The sequence below is a fragment of the Oncorhynchus tshawytscha genome, linkage group LG01, assembly GCF_018296145.1.
Source record: "Oncorhynchus tshawytscha isolate Ot180627B linkage group LG01, Otsh_v2.0, whole genome shotgun sequence".
Lineage (NCBI taxonomy): Eukaryota > Metazoa > Chordata > Actinopteri > Salmoniformes > Salmonidae > Oncorhynchus > Oncorhynchus tshawytscha.
This window is the reverse complement of record NC_056429.1, coordinates 313299-330694: the sequence shown is the minus strand read 5'-3', so window position 1 is coordinate 330694 and position 17396 is coordinate 313299. Positions and strand designations below refer to the sequence as shown.

The following is a 17396-nucleotide window of genomic DNA, read 5'->3' as shown; positions in this document are numbered from 1 at the left end:
CATGACAGCAGTTCTCAGTTCATCCTACAACAGACAGAACTAAGATATCCTCCACCCAACTGCCGCAACTGACCCTCAATAGATGGTTTGTGTACTTGGCTCTGCGTGTGGCTGTGCGCGTGTGGCTGTGTGCGTGTGGCCGTGCGCTGCGCGTGTGGATGTGCGCGTGTGGCCGTGCTAATGCTAATCAAAAGTATTCATACAGTCTGAGAAAAAATATATTAAATACCATTTATTCTCACATCTACACACAATACCCCATAAAGAAAGTGAAAACATGTTTTTTTTATGTTTGCAAATGTATTGAAAATGGCAGAAATATCTAATTTACATAAGTATTGATACCCCTGAGTCGATACATTGTAGAAACACCTTTGGCAGCAATTACAGCTGTGAGTCTTTCTGTGTAAGTCTCTAAGATTGGATTGCGCAATATTTGCCCATTATTATTTTCAAAATTCTTCAAGCTCAGTCAAATTGGTTGTGGATCATTGCTAGACAACCATTTTTCAGGTCTTGCCATAGATTTAAGTCACAACTTTTACTCGGACACTTACGGACATTCAGACTCTTCTTGGTAAGCAACTCCTTTGTATGCATCGCGGAAGTTAGAGTAGCAATGATCCAGAATGCTGCCAGCCCGAGGCGAGCATTCGATACGCTGATAAAATTTAGGGAGCCTTGTTTTCAGGTTAGCTTTGTTAAAATCCCCAGCTACAATAAATGCAGCCTCAGGATAGTCCAATTAAGTTCTTTCAGGGCCATTGAGGTGTCTGCTTGGGGGGGGGGATATACACGGGTGTGATTAAGATCAAAGAGAATTCTCTTGGTAGATAATGAGGTCGGCATTTGATTGTGAGGAATTCTAGGTCAGGTGAACAAAAAGACTTGAGTTAATGTATGTTGTTATGATCACACCACGACTCGTTAATCATAAGGCATACACCCCCACCCTTCTTCTTACCAGAGAGGTGTTTGTTTCTGTCGGCGCGATGAGTGAAGATGCCAGGTGGCTGTACCGACTCTGATAACGTATCCCGAGTGAGCCACGGTTCCGTGATACAGAGAATGTTACAATCTCTGATGTCTCTCTGGAAGACAACCCTTGCTCGGATTTCGTCTACCTTGTTGTCAAGTGACTGGACATTGGCGAGTAGTATACTCGGGAGCGGTGAGCCTGTCTACGGAGCCTGACCAGAAGACCACTCCGTCTGCCCCTTCTGCGGCGCCATTATTTTGGGTCGCCGACTGGGATCCGATCCACCCAGGTGGACCAAACAGAGGATCCGCTTCGGGTATTCCTGGTCGTAATGTTGGTAAGTTGACGTTGCTCTTATATCCAATAGTTCCTCCCAGCTGTAATAAGACTTAAGATTTCCTGGGGTAACAATGTAAGAAATAAAACAAATTACTGCATAGTTTCCTAGGAACGCGAAGTGAGGCTGCCATCTCGTTCAGCGCTATCCCCGTCGTTAACGATTACAAGCATACCCATAACATGATGCAGCCATCACTATGCTTGAAAATATAGATTGGTACTCAGTAGTGGTGTAACAGACCGTAGTTGATCCGTGATCCGTACGGTTCACCCCCCCACGGTTTGGCACGCATGTGAACCGCGGATCAATTGCGAAGTTGAACCATCATTGTGTGAAATACAGTTTTACTGCCGTTGTTACTTTTTAAAGTAATAATTCCCTAAATCTCGATGAAGAGTTGCATTGAAAACATAGACAAGAGATGCTTGCTGTGTTCTACTCTAAAGCCAGAAGGTTGATTTGATTCATTTTAAAAAGCAGTTGTGTGTACTGTTCACGTGAACAGGGCATGTTGAATCCAAACAAATCAATCCTGGATGCTCACGTTGCAAAAAGCAAAAGAAGAAAAAAAGAGCCGTGACAGTCATGGCTGGCGGAGGAGCTGAAGAACTGGAAAAGCCTCCCGCTTCATTTAAGTCTCATGGAGCATTTTGGCTTCCCTGTCAAATATGATGATGGAAGAAGGGTGGTGAACAACATCACTACGGTGTGTTGGCATTGTGCCACAAGAAAGCCGTATGATCATGGAGATACATCGAGCGTGGCCACACATTTAAAGTGTCATTACCCTGGTGTGTTAGTGACGGGAGCCAACTCAGCTAAGAGACAACTTCTCACTGCGGCATTTAAGCCCTTTGCTGCAGAATCAGACCGGGCTAAAGCCATCACCAAATCTATTGGGAGGTTTATCTCTGCAGACATGAGGCCATACTCTGTTGTGGAAAACAAAGGGTTTAAAAATATGGTGAAAGTGCTTGAGCCACGCTAGGAAAGCAGATTGGAAGCTAGAGAGGCCCAATAGCAATATCCCAGCCAAGAACCAAGTAAATGCAGTGATAGAGGACTGGGGCCACAGATAGCTTGCTTTCCACTTGTGATCAATTTAGCATCTCAAAGGGGAATCTCAGTGAAGCAGATGGACCGCCTCCATGGGAGGATCAGCAAGGTAGTTTCCTTTTTCAACCGAAGCACAACAGCTGCTCACGTGCTTAAGACCAAGCAAGAAATGTTACAGCTACCGACCCACAAGCTCATACACCATGTCACAACAACATGGAACTCCACTTATGACATGTTGGAGAGCTATCTTGAGCAGCAGGCAGCTGTATACTCTGCACTAGAGGTCGACAGATTATGATTTTTCAACGCCGACACCGATTATTGGAGGAACAAAAAAAACAGATACCGATTAATCGGCAGATTATATGGCTGATTATATTTGTAATAACGCCTCTGTCCCAAAGAAAGCATCAGCTAGCCACGAGCTAGACCCATATACCAGCTAATTCTAGGGCTACAATACCTCCTTTGCCAATTGGCCTGGACCCTTTATTGTAAACAAGGAGCCCCGCCGGTCCATCACAACTGGACTGCCGACATGATCGCCCGATGTGTTCTCAACAGGCTATTCTGTTTAGATGTCGCCAAAGAACCATCTACTAGCCCCAGCCTGCTAGCTTTTCTGAACACTGTGTCCCCTGCTCGCCTAGTGTAGTGGTGATTACGGAACGGCACCCTGACTCACCTAGCGTAGTAGTGACTACCGAACGGCATCCTGACTCACCTATTGCTGCTCTTTTAACCCTATGATCACTCGGCTACACAGCCGATGCCCTCTGGACTGTTTCAATAACACGGTACCTCCTTTAGTTTACCTGTCGGCCACAGCCTAGAACTCAGGTCGTGTAACCATGTGTATGTGACAAATAAATTTGATTTGAATGTACCTAACGGACCCGCTCTGCCCATTCATCGCCATTTACCAGTAGTTGTCTTAGCTCTCCTAATCAACACCTGTCATTGCTTTATGCCTCTCGCTAATGTCAATATGTCTACTGCTGTCTTGGCATGTTCTTACAGTTTTATTTCAAGATGCCTTAAATAGATATTTTGTCCCACCAGACACACCTGCGGTCACCTCACCTGACTTAACTGGTGCCTCCAGAGACAAAACCGCTCTCATCATCACTCAACGCCTAGGTTTACCTCCACTGCACTCACATCCTACCATACCATTGTCTGTACATTATGCCCTGAATCTATATGTTGACTGAGAACACGTTCTCATTTACAGCAACAACCTGGGGAATAGTGACAGGGGAGAGGAAGGGTCATGAATGAGCCAATTGTAAACTGGGGATGATTAGGTGACCATGATATACCCAGATTGGGTATTTAGTCAGGACACCGGGGTTAACACCCCTACTCTTACGATAAGTGACATGGGATCTTTAGTGACCACAGAGTCAGGACACCGAAAGGCAGTACCCTACACAGTGCAACATCCTCAATCACTGCCCTGGGGCAATGGATAATTTTTTTTGGCCCTTCAACACCACTTCCTGCAGCATCTGGTCTCACATCCAGGGACCAACCCTCCTTAGCTTCTGAAGCAAGCCAGCAGTGTAATACCATAGTGCCCTATAAGCTCATTATAAAGCTCAAGCACTGGGTCTGAACTCCCCCTATGCAACTGGGTCCTGGACATCCTGACAGACCACCCCAAGTGGTGAAGGTAGGCAACATTACCTCCTCGACATTGATTCTCAAAACAGGGGCCCAACAAGGGTGCGTCCTCAGTCCCCTAATGTATTCCCTGTATACTCACGACTATACAGGGAATATAGTAGTACAGTTCGCTGTCGACAACAGTAGCAGATCTGATTACCAACAACAACGAGACGGCCTACAGGGAGGAGCTAGGCACTCTGTGTTTCGCCAGGTAAACAACCTCTCGCTCAACGTTAGCAAAACTAAGGAGCTGATTGTGGAGTTTAGGAGCAACCAGGCTGGACTCACCCCATCAACGCGGCCACCAAGGAGAGCGTCATTAACTTCCAAATTCCTCAGCATATACATCTTAGAGAAGCTGAAATGGTCTAACCACACGGACACCGTGGTGAAGAAGGCAGGTCAGCGACTCTTCCGTCTCAGGATGCTGAAGAAATTGGGTGCACACTACCTGCCCAACAACACCAGATGTCACAGGAAGGCCAAGATCATCAGGGACCCCAGCCATGTCCTGTTCTCCCCGTTTCCATCACTCAGACGCGTTCAGTACAGGAACATCATGGCAAAAACTGTCAAGACTGGCCAATAGCTTCTACCCTCAAACCATCAGGCAGCTTAATAGCCATCACTCGTCTGATACCTGCCCCCTGTCACTCCCCCTATGGACATTTCCCCCCACACCCCCTCAACAGTCACTTACTTTATCTGCTGCTCCCTTTAGGGACATTCCCCCACAATGGTCACACTGCTCCCCCTACGGTCATTCCCCCACAATGGTCACACTGCTCCCCCTACGGTCATTCCCCCTCAACAGTCATGCTGCTCCCCCTACGGTCATTCCGCCCTCAACAGTCACAGTCATTCCCCCTCAACAGTCATGCTGCTCCCCCTATGGTCATTCTTCCACATCCAGGGTCCGAAATTAACACCCGCCAAGCGCCAAATGAGGGTAGATTTTCCGTTTGGTGAGTCAATTTCAGAAGGCTATCCGCCACACTGGCAGGTTAATGACCAGAGGAAAGAGTGCCTCCTGCTGGTCCTCCAACACCACTTCCAGCAGCATGTGGACTCCCATCCAGGGACTGACCAGGACCAACCAACACTGGCGGGTCAATGTTTGTACCAAAATAGTCATGTAATAAAATATCCGGCATGATGGCTCGGAGGAAACGACTCCGGTTTGCCATCCAGAGACTGTCACTAGTGCTCCTAGCTTCGCGGCAATTCGCGGCACTTACCATACGGGACATCAGCTACTCGACATCGCTCACTTGCCACGGTTCTGCTGCTCGCTACCGTTCATTAAATAGCTGTTATGTGGCGACATTTACCTGGAGTAAGCAAACCTTTGAAACAAAAACCCACTGACAGAAGAGGACACATCACACATAAAAATAAAGTTTTGTGAGAAATGGAGGTTTGGAGATAAAGGAGTTTCAAGAGGCTGGCTACAGTATGATGTTGAGGCTGTGGTGATGAGTTGTTATGTGTGTCACCAATATGCTGAAGATAAAAGCTGAAACAACTTGTTTTTCATCTGAAATAAAACGATGAAGCTGGAGAACATTCGTGACCATGAACACAACAAGTGTCACATTGCCTGCGTGTCTGTGACACCGGGCTCAATCGGAGCCTCTCCCCTTGACACCCTCTGTGATGGCGCTAATGGAAATGTCAGAGCAGACCAGCACGAAGATACGGTTTAGGACTGTGCATGCCATTGGCAAGAAGGCGAGACCACTTTCTGACTTTGGAGTGGATGTGTGAGTAAGTGAAAATGTTGTTAGTCTTGTAGCTAGACTAGTACTGTTGTAGTTAGTTTTTACAAGTCTATTTAGCAGACGTGGTCCAGTATTGGAGGTTATTTCTCAGCTCTTGATAAGCTTTGGTTCACCTCAAAATAGTGTATAAATACTAGGGCTGGGCGATATGACCAAAATCTCATATCCTGAAAAAGGTCATTTCACATCCCGATAACAATACATATCCCGATATAGGTCATATCCCGATAACAATAAATATCCCGATATAGGTAATTTCATACCCCGACAACAACATATCACTATCCAGCACATTCTCTGTAAATTCAATGAATAAATAGTTCATATAAATTGACCACATGTAAAGGCCTATTTCTTATTACATTTTGAATTATACTCAACAAATAAAAAGGTATTTACTCATATTTGGTTATTTCTCCTTTTATTTACAACCTTTGTGCAAATTTTCAATTAAGCAATTAACAAAATATAAAATATTAATGTATAAAATCTAAAAAAGGTAAATAGAAAACACTTGAACTATAGGTAAAAAAATATATATATAGGCCTAAAATATATTAATATATATATATTAAATATATTTTGGGGGGCTTGCCTGTTTGGCATGTTATTTTGGCATTAATACGTGTCACATCTCAATGTGCATTTGGTACCTTGGGTCGAGAGTTGGCACCAACTCACGAAACCCCCGTTTCTCCACCGTGTCTTTGCAGATGTAAGTTGTAACGGCAGCGGTTATCTCCTTCCATCTTCGTGGTTCGTTGCCATACGGTGTGCCACGGGTAAAAGCCTCCTGCAACGTCATCCGCAGACTCTCGTCATCCGTAGACTCTCGTCATCCGTAGACTCTCGTCATCCGTAGACTCTCGTCATCCGTAGACTCTCGTCATCCGTAGACTCTTTCTGTACTGAGTAACATGATTGTTGCGTAGGTGGTAAAAGAGGTTAGTGGTGTTTGAGTCTGTTGTCGGGACCGGCCTGCGGCATATTTGGCAGAGGATGGTTTTCTGGTCCGTGTCAGACTTTTCATACCCAAACCACGTCCATGTGACCGAAGCAGCCCCTCTTTTTAGGTATGAGCGCTGTGTCTCCGTGCTGTGTCACGTTCATTATCCTCCATGTTTGTTTGTGTGGCAAATTTCCTTCCACACGGCATGTGGAAGAACGCAAAGCGTCGTCCAATTGACTAAAAATATTGCCGTAAAGGGTGTGATTTGCAATAACGAAATAAACAGAGCATAATATTAAACAATAGACGTTTTACTATCATCCAGCCCTAATAAATACCATAAAATGATAGGCCTACTGATGCTGGCATGGATCTCCATGCCTTCCTATGGCTCTGTAACATTCTATTTTAATATGTCTCCAGATGCTGTTTACATTTTAAAGCACCGTGACACAATTGACTTTACCAGCCTTATAGTGTGGATCCTTAAGGCTAATTTAGCACAATCAACTGCCAGCTGATTGTATATTTAATTGTTATTGAATGAATCTGATGTGATTTTTGCAGCTTGGATGAAGAAAAAAGTATACAGAAATGAGAAGCAGGCCAAAGAGTTTATGCAATATGGTGCAGCGGTAGAGAGAAACAACATCAGACAGAATCTGAAAAACACCACATTTCTCTCCATCATGTCAGATGGGTCCACAGATAGTTCTGTGAAAGAGGAGGAGTTAGTTTATGTCAGATTCTGTCACAGGGGCAAGATCGAGTCGAAGTTTGTTGGCATCAAGTCGGTGGAGAAGACAGACGCAGCACACATAACCAACACCATTCAGAGCCATCATGGAGGGAGTGTGTGATGAGTGGGGCCATCAGAGACATCATGGAGGGAGTGTGTGATGAGTGGGACCATCAGAGCCATCATGGAGGGAGTGTGTGATGAGTGGGACTATCAGAGACATCATGGAGGGAGTGTGTGATGAGTGGGACTATCAGAGACATCATGGAGGGAGTGTGTGATGACCGGAGCCAAGAATGGTGTGGTCAGCCGGGTGTAGGGGGACAGGACCGACATCATCGACATCCACTGTATGGTACACCGCCTTGAACTAACCTGTTCTGATGCCATCCGGTCCAAAGTCATTTTTCAGAAAGTAGAAGACCTCAGTGGGCTCTACACTTTCTACCACACCAGTCCACTGAACAGGGCAAACCTGGTAAACAGCTTCCAGGCTCTTGGGCACACACCACTGGTGCCCACCAGAAATGGCAGGACCCGATGGGTAGGACACCTACTGCGTACACTGGACCACTTCCTGCGTACACTGGACCACTTCCTGAGAGGTTACCAGCGGCTTGTCCAGCACCTGGAACAGGTAGTGGCTCTGGATTGCTATGCTAAGCACTTCAAAAGTCCTCATCAATATATAATGTCCAGTAAATAAGAACAAACACTGCTGATCCCCCTACGGTTATTACCCCAAAACGGTCACGCCTCTCCCCCTACGGTCATTACCCCAAAACGGTCACGCCTCTCCCCCAACGGTCATTACCCCAAAACGGTCACGCCTCTCCCCCAACGGTCATTACCCCAAAACGGTCACGCCTCTCCCCCTAGAGTTTGGGGTTGGGTTTAGGAGTTAGTTTTTGTGGAAAATAGGATTTTGAATGGATGTGTGTTGGTATTTGGCAGGTTTGTGTTGTTGCAATTTCCTGGGATAGCTGGCTGCGATATCAGTAACATGCATAATATTGATGCCATCACGCTGACAATAAAGGACATCAGCACAATAACATTGATAATAAGCAGCTCTAGGCAGACTGCAGTCTTCCTGTATAGGTATTGACATAAAACTGTTCTAACTAAAGTGTACAAGATAGCACAGTGGTGAGAAAGAAGTGAGCGCATACCTTCCATTATGTCCAGAGGTCGAGTATGTCTGGGGCATTCTGACGGGAGTGGAGCATGGCACCACCTCCACCCCTTCCTCCTGTTTTTCTCCATTGTCTGGAGTCACCGTTTCCTGCGGCGGACCTCCTGTTTGGGTTGGCCTCTGTAGCGCTGCTCCTGCGGCCTCTTCGCCATTTTCCAATGAAAGCTCTGTGCTGCTGTTTTGCAGGTCTTCTAAATCTTCTTCCTCTTCTCCTCCTGACACTGCCGAAGACGAAGGGCTCGGAGTGTCTCTGATATCTCCTCCCAGGCTCTCATACATCCTGGGTGTGTCTAGGTCTGGGCTATTGTTCAGACTCATATCGTTATTACCCGCAGCCTTCAACACTACCTCACTCTCGATCATATCTGTAGCCATCACAGCTGATCTGCTGCTGCCTTTCCAACAGGGTCTGGATCAAATGCTTCAAACCCCAAAACAACAGTTTATGAATATGATAATCTTGCTGGTTTGTTAGCTGATAGCTCTAGTAGTAGCTAAATACAACAACAAAAGTCATTCATTCACAATTATTTTCTTTGAAGTTAGTTGTCAAACTGAGTGAGTCAGGTATAAAGAAACAACGTAACTAAGTTAGCTAAGTTACTAGCTAACAGCCCGCTAGCCGAGCAGTGCGTCAACTGTTCCCCTTCCTTCCTCCGTTGGAGCAAAAAGATAATGCTAGCTAGTTAGCCAACTGTCCTTAGCAGCGCCAACTTAGATAAAGTGGATTTTGACGATGTCTTACGAGCCATGAAGACCGAATCAAACACATTCAATCGCTTTCCGTTAGATGTTTAGCATGATACACTTTGATGTCGGACGGTTCATAATGAATCTCTTGTCGTTTGAGAGTCCCAATCCGTCTTCTCTCCCCGTTATTAAGATACACGTCGTCATCCCCCTCTCCCCCTCAGAGCTGACACATTCTCCCACAATGCCCTCTGTTGGTTATGGCCAGTGTTTCACAAAACTCCCCGAGTAGGCTACCCCTGCAAGTCTAATTAATGTATTTTTTCAATTTACATGTATTTTTATTTTAGTCATTTAGTAGACGCTCTAGGAGTATGATTTATAATACCCATACAACCTAGTGGTCAAACTCGGAAATGGTTACAATCGTTTTTCCACACCATTATTTTTCCCCACGGGGGATTTTAGAAACACTTCCATGTACTGTATGATTTGTTATTTTGATTTCCGAGTCAAAACGGAGAATGGAAAAACGACACATTTTTCATTTTCTGTTTCTAAATTTAAAAAACAACCCTTACAAAAATGTCCCACAGGATTCCTGCATGATTCTTCTGCAGGAGTCCTTCAGGAAATCCCACAGGATTTTTGTGATCATTTTCCTGTCAGACAACCATCAGGATTCCTGCAGGAATGGTTTTGCAGGACCAATCCTGCCCGATTCTTACAATTCCTGCAGGATTCCTACACATCATTCTTGCAGGAAGTCCCTCAGAATTTAGTTTAGATGATTTCTGCAGGAATGGTTTTGCAGGACCAATTCTGCACGAGTCTTACTGTTCCTACAGGAATCATACACATAATACCTGCATTCTAATAATTTTTCTCGTAGGACTAACCTACAGGAGCAATACTGCACAATAATTGTATTTCTGCAGGATTGAAACTCAAATGTTTCCACCTCTACCAAGGATCATATCACCTCTACCTTACCTGACACCCTAGACCCAATTCAATTTGCATACCGCCCCAATAGATCCACAGATGATGCAATCACCATTGCACTGCACACTGCCCTATCCAATATGAACAAAAGGAATACCTATGTAAGAATGCTGTTCATTGACTATAGCTCAGCCTTCAACGCCATAGTATCCTCCAAGCTCATCTTTAAGCCCGGGGCCCTGGGTCTGAACCCCACCCCATGCAACTGCGTCCTGGACTTCCTGACGGGCCGCCCCAGCTGGTGAAGGTAGGAAACAACACCTCCACTTCGCTGATCCTCAACACAGGGGCCCCACAAGGGTGCATGCTCAGCCCCCTCCTGTGCTCCCTGTTCACCCATGACTGCGTGGCCACGCACGCCTCCAACTCAATCATCAAGTTTGCAGATGGCACAACAGTAGTAGGCCTGATTACCAACAATGACGAGACAGCCTACAGGGAGGAGGTGAGGGCCCTGGCAGAGTGGTGCCAGGAAAATAACCTCTCCCTTATTGTCAACAAAATGAAGGAGCTCATTGTGGACTTCAGGAAACAGCAGCGGGAGCACGTCCCTTTCCACATCAACAGAACTGCAGTGAAGAAGGTGAAAAGCTTCAAGTTCCTCGACGTCCACATCACAGACAATCTGAAATGTTCCAACCACACAGACAGTGTGGTGAAGAAGGCGCAACAGCCCCTCTCCAACCTCAGAGGGCTGAAGAAATGTGGCTTGACCCGTAAGACCCTCACAAACTTTTACAGATGCACAATCGAGAGCATCCTGTCAGGCTGTTTCACCGCCTGGTACGGCAACTGCACCGCCCACAACCGTAAGGCTCTCCAGAGGGTGATGCGGTCTGCCGAACGCATCACTGGGGGCACACTGCCAGCCCTCCAGGACACCTACAGCACCCGATGTCACAGGAAGGCCAAAAAGTTCACCAAGGACATCAACCACCCGAACCACGGCCTGTTCACCCCGATGGCATCCAGAAAGCGAGGTCCGTACAGGTGCATCAAAGCTGGGACAGACAGGGAGACTGAAAAACAGCTTCTATCGCAAGGCCATCAGACTGTTAAATAGCCATCACTAGCTGGCTACCACCCGGTTACTCAACCCTGCACCCCATTGAATCACTGGTCGCTTTACTAATTTCTAATGTGCATAGTGTATTCTATTCTACTGTATTTTAGTCAATGCCACTCTGACATTGCTCGTCCTAATATTTATATATTTCTTAATTCCATTCTTTTAGTTTTAGATGTGTGTATTGTTAGATACTACTGCACTGTTGATGCTAGGAACACAAGCATTTCACTACAACCGCAATAACATCTGCTAAATATGTGTATGTGACAAATACAATTTGATTTGATTTTGTAATTCCTGCAGTAGGCCTATATGGTATATATATTTTATTTGATTTATTTTACCTTTATTTAACCAGGCAAGTCAGTTAAGAACAAATTCTTATTTTCAATGACGGCCTAGGAACAGATTTGTACCTTGTACCTTGTCAGCTCGGGGGTTTTGAACTTGCAACCTTCCGGTTACTAGTCCAACGCTCTAACCACTAGGCTACCCTGCCGCCCCCATATACTTTATATAGATAGGGAAAAAAGACAACACTGCATCAAAAATCTGATTAATGACGGCAACTTAATTAAATCAGCTAATTCAACGTGTGTGTGAGTGCTTGTCCACCAACCATCCAGTCACGTAGCACAGCAGTTCCTAGGAGACAAAAAAAACCTGCATCAAGAAAATGGGATATTGGTATTATGGCCTTGATCAATTTTTTTTAAGTGTAAAAAAATAAATATTTTAAAGTTCAAATCAATTCCTGATTAATCATCCCTTGTCTATATTTCATGATGTCACAAAAGTACATTTTAATGATGTATCACTTATCTTTAAGATGCAATGTCCAGACATATATCCCCATGAGTCCTCTGTTATGAGGATTTCCTGGTGAAGAAATATAAGATCATTCATTTGTATTCAAACTAAAAGATAGTCTATCCAAATAGGGTCCATGATAAATAAACACCACATATTTTCATCATTGGGCAGAGTCATAATGACATTTAACGTATTCTCTACCTGAGCTTAAAGTGGGCAGAGCTGGTTTTTGTGATGTTGTGGGGGAACCTCTGGTAGTGTGTAGGTATTGCTATGTGGAATACTGGGGGCAAATACACAATAAAAAGAAAACTCCATAAATCAACTGACAAAAGGAATTGATTAGATTGACTTATTCTTTTGATACGCGTTTACATTTCATCCAAGATCTCACATACAATTTGGTCTGAATCCAATCAACCATGATCACAACACACTCACCTCGAGGGAGGGGTCAGTCCTTTTCCTCCGTGTGCTCGAGAACAACCTTCTGGAGTTGCTTGGTCTCCATATTACCAGAGAGGTCTGTCAAACAGTTGATGGAGAGCAGAGGGAGTGTGAATGGAATCATATAAACACGTGTGTTCTTTTGTGGGGATTTTAGGCGAAGTGCAGGTCTATCACAAGTGGTGCATGTTAGGAACTAGGATAGTGGGAAAGGTGATTAAAGGCAGTGTGTTTTTCCACCCAAGTGTTTTAAATAAGAAAGGAAGAAGATATACCGTCTGTACTTCTGAACAGCAGATGGGTCAATCCAGGGGTCAATCCAGGGGTCAGAAGTAGTTGATTAGGGTGCTTAGGAATAGAAGAAGGTCTCCTGAGACCTCTGGAGAAGGGGTGGTGGTGGGGCGGGTGGGTGGGTTGAGGGGTCAGGTTTTTTCCTGGTTGGATGTCACAAGTTGCAGGACATCATCTGGAATGAGAAAGGAGAAACAGATGTTAAACCAGAGGAACAAGGTAACAAGGTGGGTTTGGGACTGATCAACCGCCATGAGGTTTAGTGGGGGAGCTGTGAATGCTATCAACCTTCTATAGAGAAGTGGGAGTGATTTCTATTTGTATTTATTATGGATCCCCATTAGTTCCTGCCAAGGCAGCAGCTACTCTTCCTGGGGTTTATTATGGATCCCCATTAGTTCCTGCCAAAGCAGCAGCTACTCTTCCTGGGGTTTATTATGGATCCACATTAGTTTCTGCCAAGGCAGCAGCTACTCTTCCTGGGGTTTATTATGGATCCCCATTAGTTCCTGCCAAGGCAGCAGCTACTCTTCCTGGGGTTTATTATGGATCCCCATTAGTTCCTGCCAAGGCAGCAGCTACTCTTCCTGGGGTTTATTATGGATCCCCATTAGTTCCTGCCAAGGCAGCAGCTACTCTTCCTGGGGTTTATTATGGATCCCCATTAGTTCCTGCCAAGGCAGCAGCTACTCTTCCTGGGGTTTTATTATGGATCCACATTAGTTCCTGCCAAGGCAGCAGCTACTCTTCCTGGGGTTTATTATGGATCCCCATTAGTTCCTGCCAAGGCAGCAGCTACTCTTCCTGGGGTTTATTATGGATCCCCATTAGTTCCTGCCAAGGCAGCAGCTACTCTTCCTGGGGTTTATTATGGATCCCCATTAGTTCCTGCCAAGGCAGCAGCTACTCTTCCTGGGGTTTATTATGGATCCCCATTAGTTCCTGCCAAGGCAGCAGCTACTCTTCCTGGGGTTTATTATGGATCCACATTAGTTCCTGCCAAGGCAGCAGCTACTCTTCCTGGGGTTTATTATGGATCCACATTAGTTCCTGCCAAGGCAGCAGCTACTCTTCCTGGGGTTTATTATGGATCCCCATTAGTTCCTGCCAAGGCAGCAGCTACTCTTCCTGGGGTTTATTATGGATCCCCATTAGTTCCTGCCAAGGCAGCAGCTACTCTTCCTGGAGTTTATTATGGATCCCCATTAGTTCCTGCCAAGGCAGCAGCTACTCTTCCTGGGGTTTATTATGGATCCCCATTAGTTCCTGCCAAGGCAGCAGCTACTCTTCCTGGGGTTTATTATGGATCCCCATTAGTTCCTGCCAAGGCAGCAGCTACTCTTCCTGGGGTTTATTATGGATCCCCATTAGTTCCTGCCAAGGCAGCAGCTACTCTTCCTGGGGTTTATTATGGATCCCCATTAGTTCCTGCCAAGGCAGCAGCTACTCTTCCTGGGGTTTATTATGGATCCCCATTAGTTCCTGCCAAGGCAGCAGCTACTCTTCCTGGGGTTTATTATGGATCCCCATTAGTTCCTGCCAAGGCAGCAGCTACTTTTCCTGGGGTTTATTATGGATCCCCATTAGTTCCTGCCAAGCAGCAGCTACTCTTCCTGGGGTTTATTGTGGATCCCCATTAATTCCTGCCAAGGCAGAAGCTACTCTTCCTGGGGTCCAGCAAAATTAAGGCAGTTATAACATTTTAAAAACATTGTAATACATTCACAGATTTCACAACACACTGTGTGCCCTCTGGCCCTACTCCACCACTACCACATATCTACAGTAGTAAATCCATTTGTATGTATAGTGCTTATGTTATCGTGTGTGTGTGTGCATGTGTCTGTGCCAATGTTTGTGTTGCTTCAGAGTCCCCGCTGTTCCATAAAGTGTTTTTTAATGTTTTTTAAATCTAATTTTACTGCTTGTGTCAGTTACTTGATGTGAAATAGAGTTCCATGTAGTTATGGCTCTATGTAGTACTGTACGCCTCCCATAGTCTGTTCTGTACTTGGGACTGTGAAGAGCTCTTGTGACATGTCTTGTGGGGTATGAATGGGTGTCCGAGCATTCAACATGTCAATACCTCTCATAAATAAAAGTAGTGATAGAGTCAATCTCTCCTCCATTTTCAGCCAGGAGAGTTTGACATTCTGAAAATGGAGAATTATTCATATTAGCTCTCTGTGTACATCCAAGGACCAGCCGTGCTGCCCTGTTATGAGACAATTGCAATTTTCCTGTTCTTTTTTGTGGCACTGTAACGGTTCTCTTGTGGTGAAGGAGAGTCGGACCAAAATGCAGCGTGTAGATTGCGATCCATGTTTATTAAACTGAAGTAACACGAATCTAAATACAAACACTACAAAACAATAAACGTAACGAAAACCGAAACAGCCTAATACTGGTGCACATACACACAGAACAAGGACATCAAGACACTAAGGACAATCACCCACGACAAACTCAAAGAATATGGCTGCCTAAATATGGTTCCCAATCAGAGACAACGATAAACACCTGCCTCTGATTGAGAACCACTCCAGACAGCCATAGACCTTGCTAGATAACCCCACTAGCTAAAATCCCAATACATATACACCAAAACCCCAAGACAAAACACACCACAATACAAAAACCCCATGCCACACCCTGGCCTGACCCAATACATGAAGATAAACACAAAATACTTAGACCAGGGCGTGACAGGCACTTGACCACACGACTGAACAGTAGTCAAGGTGCGACAAAACTAGGGCCTGTAGGACCTGCCTTGTTGATAGTGCTGTTAAGAAGGTAGAAACGAGGGCCTGTATGACCTGCCTTGTTGATAGTGCTGTTAAGAAGGTAGAAACTAGGGCCTGTAGGACCTGCCTTGTTGATAGTGCTGTTAAGAAGGTAGAAACTAGGACCTGCCTTGTTGATAGTGTTGTTAGTGATAGGTCAGTAGGGCAAGTATTCCAAAACCCTGGTCTAACAGACAAACACAACACGCACCAACATACTATCTCTGCTAAGAGACCAATATGACATTTATCAACACATTACGTTCTATCTACGTTAAGAGACCAATAAGACATTTATCAACACATTACATACTATCTCTGCTAAGAGACCAAGTCCTCAACTGGCAGCTTCATTAAATAGTACCCGCAAAACACCAGTCTCAACATCAACAGTGAAGAGACAACTCCAGGATGCTGGCCTTCTAGGCCAGAGTTCCTCTGTCCAGTGTCTGTGTTCTTTTTCCCATCTTAATCTTTTATTTTTATTGGCCAGTCTGAGATATGGCTTTTTCTTTGCAACTCTGCCTAGAAGGCCAGCATCCTGGAGTCGCCTCTTCACTGTTGACGTTGTGACTGGTGTTTTGCGGGTACAATTTAACAAAGCTGCCAGTTGAGGACTTGTGAGGAGTCTGTTTCTCAAACTAGACACTCTAATGTACTTGTCCTCTTGCTCAGTTGTGCACCGGGGCTTCCCACTCCTCTTTCTATTCTGGTTAGAATCAGTTTGCACGTTTCTGTGAAGGGAGTGGTACACAGTGTTGTACAAGATCTTCAGTTTCTTGGCAATTTCTCGCATGGAATAGCCTTCATTTCTCAGAACAAGAAAAGACTGATGCGTTTCAGAAGAAAGTTCTTTGCTTCTGGCCATTTGAGCCTGTAATCGAACCCACAAATGCTGATGCTCCAGACACTCAACTAGTCTAAAGGCCAGTTTTATTGCTTCTTTAATCAGCACAACAGTTTTAAGCTGTGTTAACACAATTGCAAAGGGGTTTTCTAATGATCAATTAGCCTTTTAAAATGATAAACTTGGATTAGCTAACACAACGTGCCATTGGAACACAGGAGTGATGGTTGCTGATAATGGGCCCCTGTACGCCTATGTAGCTATTCCATTAAAAACCAGCCGTTTCCAGCTACAAAAGTCATTTACAACATTAACCATGTCTACACTGTATTTCTGATCAATTTGATGTTATTTTAATGGACAAAAAAATGTGCTTTTCTTTCAAAAACAAAGACATTTCTCAGTGACCCCAAACTTTTGAACGGTGGTGAACATATTACCTCAATTACCTTGACTATCTGGTGTCCCCGCACATTGACTCTGTACCCCCTGTATATAGTCTCATTACTAACCGGTGCCCCTACACATTGACTCTGTACCCCTTGTATATAGTCTCATTACTAACCGGTGCCCCTACACATTGACTCTGTACCCCTTGTATATAGTCTCATTACTAACCGGTGCCCCTACACATTGACTCTGTACCCCCTTGTATATAGTCTCATTACTAACCGGTGCCCCTACACATTGACTCTGTACCCCTTGTATATAGTCTCATTACTAACCGGTGCCCCT

At 45.0% G+C, this 17396-nt stretch overlaps 1 protein-coding gene across 1 annotated transcript in view; it reads right to left on the bottom strand.

Annotated features, from left to right (window-relative positions):
- bnip2 (BCL2 interacting protein 2) overlaps window positions 1-9654 on the bottom strand; it is a 54288-nt gene extending 44634 nt beyond the window's left edge. Inside the window, 1 exon segment of the mRNA XM_042296528.1 lies at window positions 8691-9654. Within this exon segment, the coding sequence (XP_042152462.1) occupies window positions 8691-9088 (398 nt within the window). The 5' untranslated portion in view covers window positions 9089-9654.
- Window positions 9655-17396: the final 7742 nt, after the last annotated feature.